The sequence below is a fragment of the Brachyhypopomus gauderio genome, unplaced genomic scaffold (assembly GCF_052324685.1).
Source record: "Brachyhypopomus gauderio isolate BG-103 unplaced genomic scaffold, BGAUD_0.2 sc82, whole genome shotgun sequence".
Lineage (NCBI taxonomy): Eukaryota > Metazoa > Chordata > Actinopteri > Gymnotiformes > Hypopomidae > Brachyhypopomus > Brachyhypopomus gauderio.
In genome coordinates this window covers 1257348-1274530 of record NW_027506903.1, presented here as the reverse complement: position 1 = coordinate 1274530, position 17183 = coordinate 1257348, and the positions used below count along the sequence as shown (strand labels likewise).

The following is a 17183-nucleotide window of genomic DNA, read 5'->3' as shown; positions in this document are numbered from 1 at the left end:
CGCGGAGCCGAAGCCGTAGGTGGAGCGTGTCCCAGCTGTGTGTGTGTGTGTGTGTGTTGGAAGTGGCGGGCGGAGGGGTGGAGGCTCAGCGGGCGTAGGCCTACGTGGCATGTCCCGTCGGGCTGGAAGTACAGTCCCCCCATTTATTGGTGGACGGACGGACAGGCGCATGTGAATGTCCGCTAGCACAAAGTCACGCTGCGCTCTTCAGGGCGTCCCCGTCCCCGTCTCCAGCTACAGTTCAGGGCTTTGTCCTGCTGGGAGTCTATAGAGCCTGAAATACAAGTGAGGGCTGTGTGTGTGTTGAGCCTGACTGGCAGCTGGTGGGTTTATATAAATGTACACCAAAACTACCCCTACACTGTGGTTTAATGAGTTTGCTGGTTAATGTTAAAGTCCTTTTGTTAGGCAGAGAAGGCCCCTAAATGATAAATCATTGTGTAATAACATCACTAAGAATTCTCTGTCTGTCTCTGTTTAACTCTCTCACCCTCTCTCTCTATCTCACCCTAACCCTCTCCCACATACTCTCTCTCTCTCTCTCTCTCTCTCTCTCACCCTAACCCTCTCCCTCTCTGTCTGTCTCCGATTACCTCACCCTAACCCTCTCCCACATACACTCACTCTCTATCTCTCTCTATCTCACCCTAACCCTCTCCCACATACACTCTCTCTCTCTCTCTCTCTCTCTCTCACCCTAACCCTCTCCCTCTCTGTCTGTCTCCGATTACCTCACCCTAACCCTCTCCCACATACACACTCTCTCTCTCTCTCTCTCTCTCTCTCTCTCTCTCTCTCTCTCTCTCTCTCTCTCTCTCTCTCTCTCTCTCTCTCTCTTTTCAGGGGAATGACTCCTGCTGAGGCTGAGATGCTGTTTCTGGAAAATGCCAAAAAACTGTCCATGTATGGAGTAGATCTGCATCACGCCAAGGTGTGTGTGTGTGTGTGTGTGTGTGTGTGTGTGTGAACGTGTGTGTGAACGTGTGTGTGAACGTGTGTGTGAACGTGTGCATGTTGGTGTGTGTGAGCATGCGTGTGTAAGTGTGTACGTGTGAGCATGCAAGTGCAAATGTGTATGTGTGTATAAAATAAAAAGTATGAGCAGTTGGAATGTGTTGGGGGAGTGAGCAGTTTAAAGGTTAATTTATATTCATCAGACCAGATGAGTAGTGTGATTTTAAAAAATAATTTAAAAAATTATTTTATGGGATAGTTTTACATATCACAACCAATATAATTTTTGCAAGAGGCAATATCACGATAATGATAAATAAGTATGTATCGTGCCGCCCATGTGCTGGGTGTTGTCCAGTGTCTGTGCTGCTGTTTTGATGTTGCTCCCACTCACTGCTGTTCAGCTGGGCCTTCACTGTGACTGACACACCACTGGCCACATGACAAAGACCCATATTAACCTACAGGATTTCAGCTCTTCGTATTTGCTGTCATTTATAGAATTGTGCACTCAAGCGGCAAATGGTCAATATATTGATATATCCTTTGTCTGATAAAAGATTAAATCGGCCAAGATTAAGTATCGGTATTCTGTAAATGTAATATAAATATAGATAGAAACCAATCCAATATCATTATAAATCCAGCCCAAAAATAGCACAGCAGTGCTTTGCAGCAGAGCACCAGAGGTCACGTGATGATATCTAGGTTAGTTTGAGCAGGTCACGTGATGGTAATCTGGTTGGTTTGAGCAGGTCACGTGATTACATTATTATTTTCAAATGCAACGCAGTTTGTCTGAAAGAAGTTCGGGGAAAGAAGACCGGAACATTCTCTACTTTCATTAATAAAAATGCAGAATTTCACATTATCCTGCTGAGTTTTAAGGAAATTTCAAATAAGAAACACTACCTATGACTTCATAATTGCTGTTATGTTATTTCAGGGAGACCGTTAACTAAGTTAATTTGAGGTAGCCAAGTTACAACCAAAGGCACTTGAGAAAATATTGGAAGCAAAGAATGCAGCCTTAGCCCCGCCTCTATGCAAATGCATGGATCCCTTCCATCCTGCTATTGGCTGTGGCTGCTCTGCACAACCTCTCTCTCTCTATCTCTCTTTCTCCCTCTCTCCTCAACAATGACGTAGTTGGTAGGGAAGCTCTCTGAACGCTTAGCAGCGGCTAAGGAAGAGGTAAGACTCTGTTGAGCTGGCCGTTGTGCGTGCATTCGCCTCTGTGTGTGTGTGTGTGTGTGTGTGTGTGTGTGTGTTGCTTATGTATTTGGTATTTCATCAGATACATGCTGATATTGTCTATGTGATGTGCATTTTGATAAGGTCGTTGTCTCCAGCCTGAGATATACAGACATGGTACTGTGTTGTAAATATGCATGTATTTGTGTGTGTGTGTGTGTGTGTGTGTGTGTGTGTGTGTGTCCTCTGATGAGCTGAGCAGCAGAAGGTGTCATTGGCTGCATACTGCATTGCAGTGCTACCTGTTCGTTGCCGTGTCTGTATGGTCTACGCTACAGCTCACGGCCGCTAGAGTCTGCACACACACCCCAAGCGTAGCCGAAAGGACCGTGCTGTGAGATCAGATCAGGTCTCGTGGTTCAGCAGGACACAGGCGGTGTGTGTCTCGCATACAGGCGCCCCACGTTCCCTCTGGCACAGGACTGTAATTTATGTCAGTTATCATTAGCTCCCATGTCATAATCCCTGCCTGAGTCTGGGTCCTGCACCTTATTGGATAGCCTTGGGTAGTAGTCATAGTTGCAGCCTGTGGATGAGTCTGTGGGGGCAACTGGGGCTGGATCTGTATCAGTCCCCCCACCCCCAACCCCCCCAGTTCCTACGCAGGAGACTGATTGATTAGATGAGCTGAGCGTGACACAGCTGTTCATCTGTCTGACCCAGATTCCCTGAACATCTGTCTCTGTCCGTCCGTCCATCCATCCTCGCAGTGTTATGAGATTTGAGTGCTTTTTGTTCATCTTGGTATCTTTTGAATATTGTTTGGACTCTTTAATGGACTCAACCCCCCCCCCAGGACTCGGAGGGCGTTGAGATTATGCTGGGGGTGTGTGCGAGCGGCCTGCTCATCTACAGAGACAGACTGCGCATCAATCGCTTTGCCTGGCCCAAAATCCTCAAGATCTCCTACAAGAGGAACAACTTCTACATAAAGATCCGCCCTGGAGAGGTGGGAGGGGTTTGAGTGAGTGCTTGTGTGGGACCGATGGACCTGTGGTACCGGTGCAGTCTGGCGGGTTCATCCTTCTGAATCTCCGTCTCTTTTAGCTTGAGCAGTTCGAGAGCACAATTGGCTTCAAGCTTCCCAACCACAAAGCGGCAAAGAGACTGTGGAAGGTGTGTGTGGAACATCACACCTTTTTCAGGTACACGCAACGGACGATTAATGAAGGCTTAATTATTTAATTAACATAAAGACGGTGGACTCCAGTTTACAGTATGTCTTAAATGTCACTTCTCATAAATGTTTTATTACCATGATATATTCAAAGCTGACTATTGTCTAATTGCTAAAACAACTGGCCAATAGCGGATTTGAACAAACTTTTTTTTTTTTATTGGACGATACACATCGTGGGGCATTATATCGGTCCAACCCCAGTGGTTGTTGATTGCTGGTCCTCGGTGTGCCTCCCCTTAGGCTGGTGTCTCCCGAAGCTCCTCCTAAGAAGTTCCTGTCCCTGGGCTCCAAGTTCCGCTACAGCGGGCGGACGCAGACGCAGACTCGCCGGGCCAGCTCCCAGATCTCACGGCCCGCACCGCAAATCCAGCGCTTGGCCAGCAGAGGGCACACTACCTCTCGCAGCCTCTCTGTAGACGCAAGTGAGCATTCTTCCACTAGCACGCCAGTGTTTGCTATTTAACGGCATCGTCCTTGTCCCGCAGGTCAGAGCCAGCCAGTGTCCTCTATGAAATCAATTAAAACGGGGCGACAAAATTCTTCACAAAGCAAAATGGACCTTTGTTGTACGTTTTATGTTCAGGATATTTCGGGATGACGTGCGGTTCTCTTTTAGGTCCTTTACAAGCTTCTCTTTTGTTCCCCAGCTCCAGCAATGGCCAATAATGACACGCCGATGAAGGACGCCAACCCTGCCGATGCCACGGACACCCTCGTCATCGTGGCAAAGCCGGATGAAGAGAAACCTGTGATGGACAATACAACCGCCAAAGAGACATCCAGTCCAGCCCCTCCCTCTCCCATCGCCAAGGTAACCACGCGTGGCTGAAACCCCTCCCTTTCCTCTTCCGACCGGGTTACGTCGCTGCGTCTCTGGCGTCTTTTGACTAACGAGTTGTGCTTCTCTTCCTCCTTCGTTCCCGTTTCGTTGCGCGTCTGGCCACGCCCCTCTGGCGCCAGAGCTCGCCCGTGTTCGCCCCGGAGCCGCTGGGGTCAAAGCGCTCCCTCCCCTCGTCTCCGCTGTTCTCCACGAAGGTGCGGCGGCGACGGGGGGGGGCGGGCGGGCGTCAGCGCGCCTCTTCGGCCGGTCCCGTCCTCCCCAACCCCGTCCGCAAGGCGCGTCCGGATCCCCAGCGGCCGGAGGGCGGCACGCTCTTCTCCTTCTCGCTGCACCTGCCGGACGTGTCCTCCCTCCTGGACGAGGACGGCTACCTGAGCTTCCCGGACCTGTCCGAGCTGCGTCTCCTGCCCCAGAGCTTCCGGCACTTCCTGCCCATCAAGTCGCCGTCGCTCGTGCCCTGCTTCCTCTTCATCTTCTTCTTCCTCCTCTCCACCACGTTCTCGGTGCCGTGCGCGCTCACGCTCTCCTTCCCGCTGGCGTTGTGTCTCTGCTACCTGGAGCCCCGTGCTGCCTCGCTCAGCGCCTCGCTCGCCGGCAGCCTGCAGGACAGCTCGGACGACGAGGTGTGTGTGTGTGTGTGTGGGCCAAGTCTTTCTTGGTTTTGCTCATCTTGTAAACATGTGAATCGTCATGGAAACACCATACGTGTCCCATCTCCTTCATCGTCCGTCTCCTTCACCGCATGCGTGAGCTCAATTTTTTCCGTTGGACTTCGAAGCTTCCCTGCGTAAACACAACGCAGCCTGTGTCAACACAAGTCCGCCCGAGTAAACTCTGCACAGTCTGCATTACCTTAAGTCGTCCATGGCAACAAGCCGTCTTAATTTAGCCCTTGCCGACGGAGTAGGTGGAACTTCTCGGCTTCGCGCGGGAGAGCCCAGCCAGCGGAAACGTGGTATTCCGGGTCTGCACTGCCATCCTGGAATGTGAAGGGCTGGGCGTACAGTGTGTTCCCCTTCAGTCGGGCCCACACAGCTGGTCGGCTTCCACGTCCCCAACACGGAGCCCCCAGGAACATCTGGAGGCCAGAAGTTGCAGGCAGACTTGCACGCATGGGCCCTTTTAGTAGACACACACAAATCTAGACAGCGTTGTGATGTAGCCGAGGGCATGCTAGATCCTCCAGGCCACGGCTGACTAAACATGTCAATTTTATTTACATCGACATCTAGCAACATCGATCCAAATCTAGACGCGACAAAAATTGCTGCTACATAGCATGGAGTCTGTTACGCGCTTTCATTTTAAAGACATTTTCCACTTCACAATGTCTTCACGATCAGTGCGAGACGTCTCTTCATTCCATCCACCGTTCGTGAGTGTGACGGCCCATCGCTGTCTTGTCTGACTTACATTGTGAATCAGCAGCCTGAAGTGACTGGTTCTTTCCTCTTCCGCTGCTTTCTGACGGGAACGGTCCTGACCCGACGTGTCCGAGACAGTCGGACAGCGAGCAGAGTGAATTTGGCTGCGATGGTGACACGACAGCAACGGAGGTGCGTGTACGCGCCGCAGACTTCATCGCTATCCACACAAATCATCGGGATCAGCTAGCGTTCGTTAACAAACACGGGAATGTCGCAGGCTGTTGAGACCTTTCCTCGTGTTAGCTTTGTAGCTATTGGGATTCAGGACGAAACGAACACTTTGTGGGTTTTGACTGTGATGTCAGAGTTGATTGTTGCCTTTTGCTCTTTCGCATGACACGCGTGACTCGGCTTTGGCGTGTAGTCCGAGCTAGAGGACGAGGCTGAAGCAACGTCGCAGGTACTCCATTAGTAATGTCTAGAGGCCATCCTGACCCTTTCTTTTGGCTTTCGTTTGATCATCCTGGTGGTGCAGCATCGACGCAATTCAACCGTTTCATTTCCTGATGTCTCGTAAGGAATGCAGTCATGATTCCATCGTGTTTGAACACTTCTCATCATGTCTGTGTGTAGTGCTGAGACCGCGTTTTGTGACCATATACGTCAACCCTCTGATCAGTACATTTTAAACCTACAGTTGCTCCTGTGAAGATCCCTCCCCCCCTCCTCTTTCCTCCTTTATGAGCGGTGATTGAGGTGTTTTTCTTAACTCTTATTCCCTCTCTTCCCAGAGTAGTATCATAAGACGGATAAAGGGAGAAAACGTTTTTGTCAAACACAGCAATCTGATGTTGGAGGTTTGTGAAAAGCACAGACTGTTGGAATGAAACAGATAGTGTGAGACTTGTGTTTCAGTGTTGGATTGTTGGACTAGAGCTAAACCTCACCTTCCTTTACCCAGCTACTTCACAAAAGAATGATCCTTTTGAATTATAACACACAACACTGAATAGCGGGTTTCTAACAGTGGTGCGTGTTTATGAATTCTAACTGGTATGTGTGTGTGTGACCTTGTAATTCACAAACGGCGGTTGAAGTAGGAGGATTTGTATGTCACGGAGTTACTGTGGAAGTACAGCGGATGTCCTGGCTTGCATGAAATCCTCGAGATGTGTTTTGGCATGTTGTTATAATGTTGGACAAATGAAACGTCCAAAGTAAACCTCACCTGTACTGAGCTGATGTCACGAATAGTTGCCACATCAACCGAAGTTCTAAATCCACTCGTAACAACCAATCAGATCATCATACGCTGAATGCCCCTCCCTTTCGTCCCATCTGGGCTGTGATTGGTGGGACAGGAACCTGACGATCTAGAAGAGCTCCTGGTGAGGCACGCAAACCTTAAAGAGCTGAAGAGGTCGTTTATGGAATCGTGTCCCGTCCCGTCTGAGGACAGCGAGTGGGGCAGAAGACTCTGCTCGTCTCCCGCTCACTCTTTGCCGTTGGACATCACGTCCGTGATCGAACCCCTCTTACACCCACAGGAAGTAAGACCCTGTGTGGTTGACAGACGTTTGGTGTGGACCAGACAACCAGCACAACCAGCATGCTGAGTGACAGGGAACTCGTGTAGTAAAACTCACTACTAAACGTCTCATTCAAGAACAGGCTTGTGGTTTTTTTCAGCTTAGTAGACCTCGTTTTATTGGTTGTACAAGTTTGGCTTGCTACAGAACGTCAGGGTGTAATAACACTTCTAACTTGCCTAAAAGTAAGGAAGCGTTTGTTGACTCTGTTGTGAGCAAATTTGCTACTGGAGTTTCATGTTCTTATTCTTGGGTAAAGAGGCTTAGATATGGCTGAGCAAAGGTTTTATATCCCTAAGCTGATGATTCGCTCATGATTAGCAGATCAGTCCAGTGTTTTTGCATTTAAATTTCACTGGAGTTCACGTTCTTGTGGTTGTTTCCATATCTTATTTCCTTGTGGTCTGCATGATCCATCACACATCTCGCCTCCCATGAGTACCATGCCCCCCCCGCCCCCCCACACACACATCTTCAGCAAGTTTTGTACTCTTGGGCTCAGCATTATAAACAGTGTACACATCATCGTTTAATCTCTCACGTTTGCTTTCTCTCCACAGACAGAAGTTGCCAAAGCAGAACCTTCTCAAGATGTTTCAGAGGAGAAGCCAGTGGTCCATGACTCTCCTTCCACTGAGGTACCACCCAAACCTTTGCCAGCACGGGCACGTGTTCTTGGGTTTGTTTTGCTAATTATGACCTTTTGTGATGTTCGTGTTTTTGACTTGATGACCATGACTGGATAGAGGATGGTGCTCACCAGATACTGGTAAACAGAAGTTACTGGAATCTTTTCAATCTTCTCACCGTCTGCTGGGTTTTACTACCGAAAAAAGCACCGAATACCTTCAAGATGAAGTCACAGTGGTGTAGAGACGGATGGGGGTATGAAAACAACCCTCAGGAAAGGCTTAATCGTCTGCTTGAACATATTTTCAATTTCAGGGTAAAAATATCAACTTTCGCATGAGAGCTCTACTACACTTAGCTATATTTAGCTATATATTTTTGCAATATTTCTTTTAAGCATACATACCACAATTTGAGGTCTTGGACAATCTCCACTTAAATTCCGTCAAAGAAAAAGTGTTCTGAGCATGGATGAAGCTACTAATGTTTTACAGATTATTATGTTCCTCTAACAAACCCTGGAAAATTAGACAGGTTCAGAACGATCCATCGCACGATTGTGCACAAATCCCACGGTGGAGACGTTTTTGGTTTCACTTGTGCTGTTGTTTTTCTGTATGTACATTGGGTGGTTGCTTGTGGGAAAATTTGCCCTCCAGTTTTCTCAACAGGAACGTTTATACCAGGAAATGCATCTTCTGATCCAGAAAGAGACCAATCTGAAACCATCACTTGCATAATCCATCATGCTAGAGATACTTGAAGAAGACACGAGTTGGACATCTCCCCCTGAGAAAGATCATCTGAAGTATCAGGGCTCCCTGGATCAAACTTGTGTGCAAATAGAACAGATGATTTATATTCATAAAGCTTGTACTTCAAGAGGACAATGAATGGCAAATGTACCATCTGAAGATCACCAGAGTGGTGGTGTGATTCACCTGAAACCGTTCCTATTGGCTAGCCGATCTAGAAAGCCAAGATGTTGGCTACCAGTGTCCTTATGGTTTAGCTGGTGTGAATTGGTCTTGTTAAATCGGTCTTTCTTCTTGAAATCTTGTCTCATAAGTGTGTTGTTGGAAGTTGTGTGCGTTTCAGAAGTGAGCCAGGAAAGTTCGTCCTTGGCATAAAAGTGTCGGCGTTCCATTACACATTCACATTTTTATTGTATTCAGTGCATCATGATTAACTTCCATCTGTCTGGGTCGTGGTGTGGTCGTGATGCTGACACACACAAACAGCAATTGGGAAAAATAGTTATAAATCTGACACTGCTATATTCAGTCAGATAAATTATACCTATCTGTAACTTATGAGAGGAAGTCTTTAACATTTATAACATAATCAGTGCTTTTCATGATAAATAATGTTTGGGAATGAAATGTTAGTGTTGGTTTCTGTTCTCCTCTGACATAAGGGTCATTATTCTTCTTAAGTGCTTCCAAATGTGTTCATGTGAATTCCAAATGAGTCACAGTGGACATGGCGAGCCTTGGTTTGGAGGAGACCCCCCCCCCCCCCCCCCCCCCCCCCCCCCTCCGTCCAGCTGTGAGGACTTAGCGTTCGGTGGGCAGCGTCGGGCTGGTGCTGTGAAAACCTGGTGGCTCCGCCTCCGTCCGTGGGAAGTGTTGAAGACTGGGGCGGGGGGGTCTAGTGCCTGTCGTGGCGTTTTGCACAGTCTACGTGATGTACCGTTTTGAGTTGTGCCCTTATAAGGTCGTGGTGCTTGGCCAGCCTCCTCTCACTTGTCTGTTCATTTTCGGGCCATATTTGTATGTTTATTTTTGTCGTGCTAATGTAGAAGTGTCTTGCTTCTGGCTGAGAGGCAACAGTGAATTTAACTGACAGCTGTTGGCTGTAACGAAATGTTTGTTTCTCTGCTGTACTGTGTGTTTCAGTGACTATACACTTAACACAAATGCATCCTGGTGGGTGATTGGAGCCCAGAGATGTGGCTGTGGTGTTTATCTCTCTCACATGACCAGCAGGGGGAGACGGTAGACGTAGAGGCGAGACCAGAGGAAGAGTGTCGAGGAGAAACTAGGAAGACACAGCCTTCTTTTGACGGTCGGGAGGAGACACCTCTTTGCACGACTCGGGAGTTGGAATCCCCCCTTTGTGAGGGACAGAAAGCTGATTCACCCACTTACAAGGCCCAGGAGCAGGGGTCACTTCTTTATGAGGCTACGAAACCAGAGCAACCCTCTCGCAAGGCTTTGGAGGAGCGGTCGTCCCTTTATGCAGCTCAGGAGGTGGAACAAACATCTTCCAAGGTTCATGAGACGGAGACGCTCTCTGACGGGACTCTGGAGGCGGAGCTATCGGCAGCCAAGGTGACCCCATCGATACCTGATAGGCCAGGTAGTGCCATGACTGAGGAAGGCAGTGATTGGAGGATTGTCTGTCCACCTCCTCCGTCCAGATTGGCCGAGGAGGAGCGAGAGGAGACGAAGGATGAGACGGCAGCACCTGAAGGTGCGACCTCGGGGTCAGCTGGTGAGGGCGCCTCACACTGGTCAGATGCCGACGGTGAAAGTCCGAGTGATCAGTCAGGAGCTGAAGAGACTGGGGAACCTGGTGTGGTGGCGCCCTCTGCTGGCCAAGCTCACACGTACGTAGTAGAGATGGCGCCTCAAACCTCTACTGAGAGCGAAAACCTTTCCGCTCATCCAGCTGAAGAGAAAAGAGAGGAAGACGAGGAAGAGGAAGGAGAGGATGAGACAAGCCGGCGGTCTGCAGGAGCTACTGAAGGATGCATTCCTGAACATCTAGAGGGGGAGATGAGGGATTATTCTGCCGATTTGCGCACCAGTGAGCTAGAACAAGCAAACACAGATGGTCAAACTGAAACCAAGCTGGCCGGGTTGGGAGGCTGTACAGCAACAGTGGAGTTTGCATCAGCCAATGAGGAGGGGGACCAAGTTGACGAGGAGACGGAAGTGCTGGTGGACGCACAAGTTGAAGGACGCAGGCCAGTGAGGAAGGAGGACAGCGAGACCACACGCGCGTCGCCCCGTGAAAACCAGGAATACGAAGAGATCGAGGCCAAATTTGGAGGCAACGGTGAAAAGAAACGGGAACCATGGCTGGATCAGGAGGAAGTGAAAGACGTTCCACAGGGCGTACCGATGAGGAAGCAGGAAACGAAGACGCCGAGTGATGATGCTTTTGAGGTAACCCGACCTCGAGGGGCCTGGATGGTTTAACGTCACTGCATTCTCCGTGTGGGGCACCAGCCTCGTGACTCACGCCCTGACCTGAAAGGGTTTGGTGACCGCTTGCGTAGAGGGCGAGGAGCACACAGCACACGTTTGCATGACCACAGAAGCCTCACGCGTTCTTCAAAACCCACCTGCACTGCCGTCACCGTGTTCACCAGGAGATCAGTCACTGTCACGACGTAATAAGCTGTCAAGCGCATGTGGGGGTTTTGCATGATGTCATTGTATGTCTGTGCTGTTTGTGGCATGTATTCTGTATGATGTTATTATTCTTGATGTTTGTTTATTCTTTTTATGTACTTTCTGGAAGTATGCAACACTAATCTTGGTGGTCTTGAAGCTGTTAGATCAGGATTAGGACCAGCAGCACAATTAGTGAAAACTGCTTATAACGTTTACTTAGCATGTGCAAGTAGCCTGTACCTTAAAGCAGCAGTTCACCACAAATGCTACCAAAGCTAAAGCTAAATACCCCACTTCCTTTCTATTCCAGTTTCAACTGAGATTTTGGGAGAAAGACCCCCTTTAAAGCCAAGCTAGGTTAAGAACATGCTTAAGGAATGTGTGGTTGAACGCTAATTTTTCCCTCTTTGCCTCTGACTTGTGCAGGAAGAGGCAGCAAAGGCCGTGGTGACCAAAGAAGTGTCTGTGGTTCACACGGAGACCAAGACCATCACATACGAGTCTTCTGAGGTACACAGTCCCTGTCCCGCACGTGTCCCGCCCAGTTCTCCTGCTAGCTCGCCCCATATTTCGCACCTCATTTGCTTAAGTGTGGAACTTCCTTTATTTGGAGATGCTTAAATATGTTCAGATCATTCAGTGCTGTCCTTCTTGGTTTGTGTGTATGTAAATGCGCAGACTGATGCAAACGGCGACACGGAGCCCGGAGTCCTGATGAGCGCACAGACCATCACCTCGGAGAACAACAGCACCACCACCACCACACACATCACGAAGGTGAGAGAGCAGAACCCCACCACCACCACCACCACCACCACCACCACCACACACATCACGAAGGTGAGAGAGCAGAACCCCACCACCACCACCACCACCACCACCACCACCACACAGGTGTCCGAACCTCAACCCACCCCCCATTTAACATATAAAATTAAAAAATCACAATCGTAGTTCTGTCCAGTTGTTTTTCTGATTGGAAACTGTTGTCTAGTCTCCAACCATGTGTCTTTATGATGTCACAGATTCACAGTCATGTTAAGGTGTCTTTATGATGTCACTCATTCATGTTCACTGTTACGGTGTTTTTATGACATCATTTCCATTCATCTTTAAGGAACCGTATTTGTGCATTTTATTTTGTTTCTGTGTACAGAGGGATGTCCACTTTGCTTCTTGTGCTCTTTGTTATAGCAAAACCTGCATATTTAATTTCAGCATGGACATTTATCTTTTATCTAACATTTATCTAACTTGTGCAGTATTTGTGTGGGGGGTTTTGTATGGTGCAAACCTGGGCATGAAGCTCAGAACTCCACTCATGACTATCCTCCCGTCTGTCACATGACCATCCTCCCGTCTGTCACATGACCATCAATCTTTCCCAGCTTTGTTCCTTACTCGTTGCTCCATCTCTTGGCTGCTATTGGCTGAGAGTCTGCAGTGTTTGATCCTCTTCTCTCCATCATATATCCATCCATCTGTTCTCCCTCCCTTCTGTTTGGTCTGTATGTTGGTATCCCCTGTGGTCTCTTATAGTGATGCATGTCCACTATGCACCAAAGCTCCTGTTACATGCCTGTTGTACCAGTTTATCTATGTCTTAAATGCCTATTTTACCAGTTCACCCCAACTTGCATATCTATTGTACTGGTTTACCCCCGAGTTGGGTTTCTATTGTACTGGTTTACCCCTGAGTTATGTCTTTACTGGTTTACCCCCGAGTTACGTGTCTGTTAAACTGGTTTACCCCCGAGTTTTGTGTCTGTTAAACTGGTTTACCCCCGAGTTTTGTGTCTGTTAAACTGGTTTACCCCCGAGTTTTGTGTCTGGTTTACCCCCGAGTTTCGTGTCTGTTAAACTGGTTTACCCCCCGAGTTCCTGCTTAAGCTCTGTATCTGCCCCTGCTAGACAGTAAAGGGAGGGATCTCTGAGACGAGAATTGAAAAGAGGATCGTCATCACAGGAGATTCAAACATCGATCATGACCAGGTACTGAGGTCCACGGTGGTGCCCTGTCCCTGTCAGACACGCACTCCGTTTGTGCTGGACGTCCAGGCCAATAGAGATCACAGTTTCACGAGTCATTGCAGTTTGATTTTCCGTGTTATGGAATACACAGGGTTAACATTTTCAGGTCGTTGTGTGAGTCTTTGACGTGTGTTGCACGTGTGGCGTAAATGTTATGACTGTTGGACTCTTGACGAGACGCACGTGACCAGCTGGACGGTTTAAAGAAAATTCATCACATTTAAATACATCAAAATGAATCTCAATTATCTTTACTAATCACCATTTTAATGTAATTATTTTAAATAATATAAATAATAATAACATTCACATTTACAACTGATTGATAATCATGATCTACAGATAGAAAAATGTAATTTAATGCATGCCACATTAACAGACTCTAAAGTGTCATTAATTCAATGATAAATTGTTCTTCCTTGCCTAATTCTGATAATCCTCCTGTGTGCCGTATGTGCTCTGTCTCCCCCTGGTGGTCTTGTATGGGATTACTCTGAGCTAGGCTCTGGCTCAGGCCATTAAAGAGGCTAAAGAGCAGCATCCAGACATGTCAGTCACCAAAGTAGTGGTTCATAAAGAGACGGAGATCACACCTGAGGAGGGTGGCCAGTGACGCAGGTAAGGGGGCGGGGCTTTGACCAGGTGGGCCTCCATCCGCCTGTAGAGCTCTCCACTACATCGTGGTCTTGGCATGCTGTGTTAAACTCCGCATTCCTGTAGCCATATGTTTAATATGGCTACATAGGTGTGTGTGTGTGTGTGTGTGTGTGTGTGTGTGCGCGCTGCTGTGGACGACTTTGCTATGCTAACTCGCAGCATGAAATGCTATCGGCCTGGATGCGAATATGCAGTTTTTTATGTTGGAGTTGTTCCTTCTTACAGGAGGTCCTCAGCTCCTAACAGGATTCTGCAGCTGTAGACTTTGGTCTCCTGGTCATTGCAGTTTTGCGTTCTGTTATGTAAACGCTTCCTTATAGGTCATTTACAATATCCTGCCGGTGGGTGTCTGGGCTCAGAGTGGCAGTGGGCTCCTATGACTATCTGAAGGCCTTAGTAGTGTGTGTGTGTGTGTGTGTGTGTGTGTGTGTGTGTGTGCTGTTTACAGCTAGTAGCATGTGCATGCTGTGGTTATGGGTTTGGGGCTGTGAAGGTGTGGTTAGCTCTTGTCCTTCTGGCCACTTCTCTCGGTAGTGTCGGCCTCCTCCCACACAGCCGCCCGTGTCTCTCCATCCCTTATTCCTCTCTACTGTGTCCAAATGGGGAACTTTGGACATGCGCTGAACTCTTCCAATGGCTTCGGAATGAAGTTCTCTTGTGCCTGTGAGGAGGCAAACGTGACTTCTCTTTCCAAAAGACCTGAGAACAGAGGGGGTTTTCTGATCTCTTACCACACTCTAAAGATGAGCTCTGTTTAAAACTGACCCCAGAACAGACTTTGCTTGCTATTCACCTGCTTCTAATTTTTAATCTCTGTGTCTCTCTCGCCTCAGACATCTGCTGTGCTGAACGCCTCATCACACAGAGATGTGCGAACGTCTCTCTTGTACCGATGCGGTTTTTGTGTGGAGAGACGCTTGCCTCTCTGTGCATGCTGAAGTTACTTGGTGTTAGTCTGAGTGCTGCCACTGTGTATCTGGCTTTGTGTTAAGCACCATTGCACTGTTTTAACATTTAACAGTAGTTGCTTTTGTTTTTTAAAAAATACTGTAGGACCATCATAACACCGTCGTAACACTCATTCACTGGTTGGATTGTCCGAGATCGTGCTATGCTGTAAACCACTTCACTGCTCTGCTGCACCTGTAGCAGCGTTTTTGTGGTGTTTAATTTGTGTGTGTGTGTGTGTGTGTGTGTGTGTGTGTGTGTGTTTGGCCACATTATCACACCCGCACACAATCCTGACGGCTCATTTGTTGATATTTGTATGACCCCACACTTAGGAATAAAGCCAGTCTGACAGAGGACCGTGCTGTTCCTCCCCACACCCTTGGACATCTGAATCCTGCGACCTCCGAGTCATGACCCTTGACCTCAGATATCCCAAAGGATCAAACCATTCACATGACGGGATGGTGGAGAAGCAATCTCACTGACGTGCAGACCCAGCCTAGCCCCGCCCCACAAATCACCCTGATAAACCCCTCCCCCCCCCCCCCCCCCCCCCAGCGGCAGCTGCAGAGGACACCGTACCATCCGTGACGAGGGACTCTGCTCTGCTTCTTTACATGGGACGAAGAACGTTACTGCCAGCAGCATCAACATCGAGAAGCATCAGAACTAGAGACATTTCCTCCAAGACACAAACTGTTTATCTGCCTTAAAAAACATTTTTTAAAATTACAAAATGCTTAATTTATGCAACTTCAATTTATTTATAGTCCAACACTCCAACATGGGAATGGTAGACTACATGTGAACTTTGATCAAATATGTGAATATTTGTGAATTTTAGGACCGACATAATCACAGTGCCAAACACGATACAGAACCCCCAGTGGTCCAGGGTTTCCTCCAGTAAGCCAGTTTTTCTTGCACATTAAACCTAGTCTGTATCTCCTGACAGTTTTCAGTGGAGAATTCAGACCAGCAGGTCCATTTAGACCCAAAACTCACCTTAATGTTCAAGTGCAAAACACAAAAGATGGAAGTGAAGGGGCCCCATTTCTCCATCTAGTACCAAGCTTATGCATTCATGCTTGTTGGCTAAAGGTGATACTTTCTGCCCTATTTACACTTAAATCATTAAAGTGATTACTTCATCCTACCCAAAGATTAGCGTCTTGTACAAGACGGCAACAGAGTTTCTACTGCAAGGGCCACTACAAATGGAAAAAAAACACTCTAGCAATATTTGAAGGGCTGATTTCAGTTTCCCTGGTAACCCACAAAGGAGGTCATGGACCCTCTTCCTCCCCCCAGTTCCTCTGGCCAAGATCCTGAAGGAGCCAGAACTGTGTGTGTGGGTAAGGTTGAGTGTTTAGGCAGAGCGTCGGAGCAGGTAGACCCTTGGGGCATTTCTTCAGTTTTCCTGTTCCTCTCATTGTGACCTTCATGGCTCCAGTCGAAGGTCAGAGTTGAAAGTTCTCAAAGAGGTTCGTCTTCCTCCTGAGATCTAGTTCTCTGAATCCAGCAGGCGTTCTCCAAATTCACCGTCCGCCTCAACTGTACGAATGGCTACCGCAGAAATGAATTTCATGTGATTTTTGTTTTTTTGGTTTTTATTTTTTAATAAACTAATATCAAAATCAAGAAAGGTTGGAACTTTGTACTTGTGCAAAATATCTATTCTGGAAAATATCAGTTAAAAAGATTTCATATTTAGATTGTTTCTCAACATTCCTCTTGTGCGAGGGTGAAATAAAGACGTGTATGTTTATTCAAAGGCTTTCTGTTGTTCGTCCTTGTGAAGGTGTTTTTAATCCTGCTGTTTTGGTTGTCGGCCACTAGGTGGCGCCTTGATTTTGGACCTGGTTGATTCCTTCCACTGCTGACACATGGAATGCGTTTGAGCTCATGTTGGTGTGAGATCCTTTTGCAGACATCCCACATGTATGTTAGGTTCCTATCTGTGGCCCAGTAAAGTTCACGAGCAGTCTGCTGATCATTATGGCCGTGCATAAGCCCACAGAACATGGTCCATGACTGTATTCTGTTGTCTGTGTTTTACCCTAAACCTGCTGTATACGCTGGTAGCAGTAGTGTGTGTCCAGAGGACTCTAGGTCTGGTGGGTCTGTTATTTGTCTTTGAGGAATATTGAGGGTTTCCATATAAAGCTAGGGGCAGTGGGTCCTATTGGAGATCTGATTTCTGTGTCTCACATGCACGCACACACACACGCACGCACACACACTAGTGCAATGCAAGTCTGCTTTTTGCATTTCTGTGCCCCAATGTTTGCAGTAACGAGTGACTCAGTCTGGGTTTTTAATCGT

General features: G+C 47.8%; 1 protein-coding gene across 14 annotated transcripts in view; it reads left to right on the top strand.

Annotated features, from left to right (window-relative positions):
- Positions 1–16635, top strand: part of epb41l3b (erythrocyte membrane protein band 4.1-like 3b) — a 32149-nt gene extending 15514 nt beyond the window's left edge. For 4 of the 14 annotated variants that reach the window (XM_076991416.1, XM_076991417.1, XM_076991415.1 and 1 more), the window contains exons 8-22: positions 844–931; positions 2104–2148; positions 3005–3157; positions 3256–3353; positions 3629–3810; positions 4036–4199; positions 6388–6453; positions 6958–7146; positions 7746–7823; positions 9801–10988; positions 11646–11729; positions 11898–12059; positions 13131–13211; positions 13753–13868; positions 15191–16635. In XM_076991416.1, coding sequence (XP_076847531.1) covers positions 844–931; positions 2104–2148; positions 3005–3157; positions 3256–3353; positions 3629–3810; positions 4036–4199; positions 6388–6453; positions 6958–7146; positions 7746–7823; positions 9801–10988; positions 11646–11729; positions 11898–12059; positions 13131–13211; positions 13753–13863 — 2689 coding nt within the window. In that variant the 3' untranslated portion in view covers positions 13864–13868; positions 15191–16635. Of the gene's footprint in view, positions 1–843; positions 932–2103; positions 2149–3004; positions 3158–3255; positions 3354–3628; positions 3811–4035; positions 4200–4372; positions 4853–5731; positions 5786–6020; positions 6057–6387; positions 6454–6957; positions 7147–7745; positions 7824–9800; positions 10989–11645; positions 11730–11897; positions 12060–13130; positions 13212–13752; positions 13869–15190 lie in introns of all 14 variants that reach the window. The other 10 variants (XM_076991427.1, XM_076991420.1, XM_076991428.1 and 7 more) reach the window with 9 other exon arrangements.
- The last annotated feature ends 548 nt before the right edge of the window (positions 16636–17183 follow it).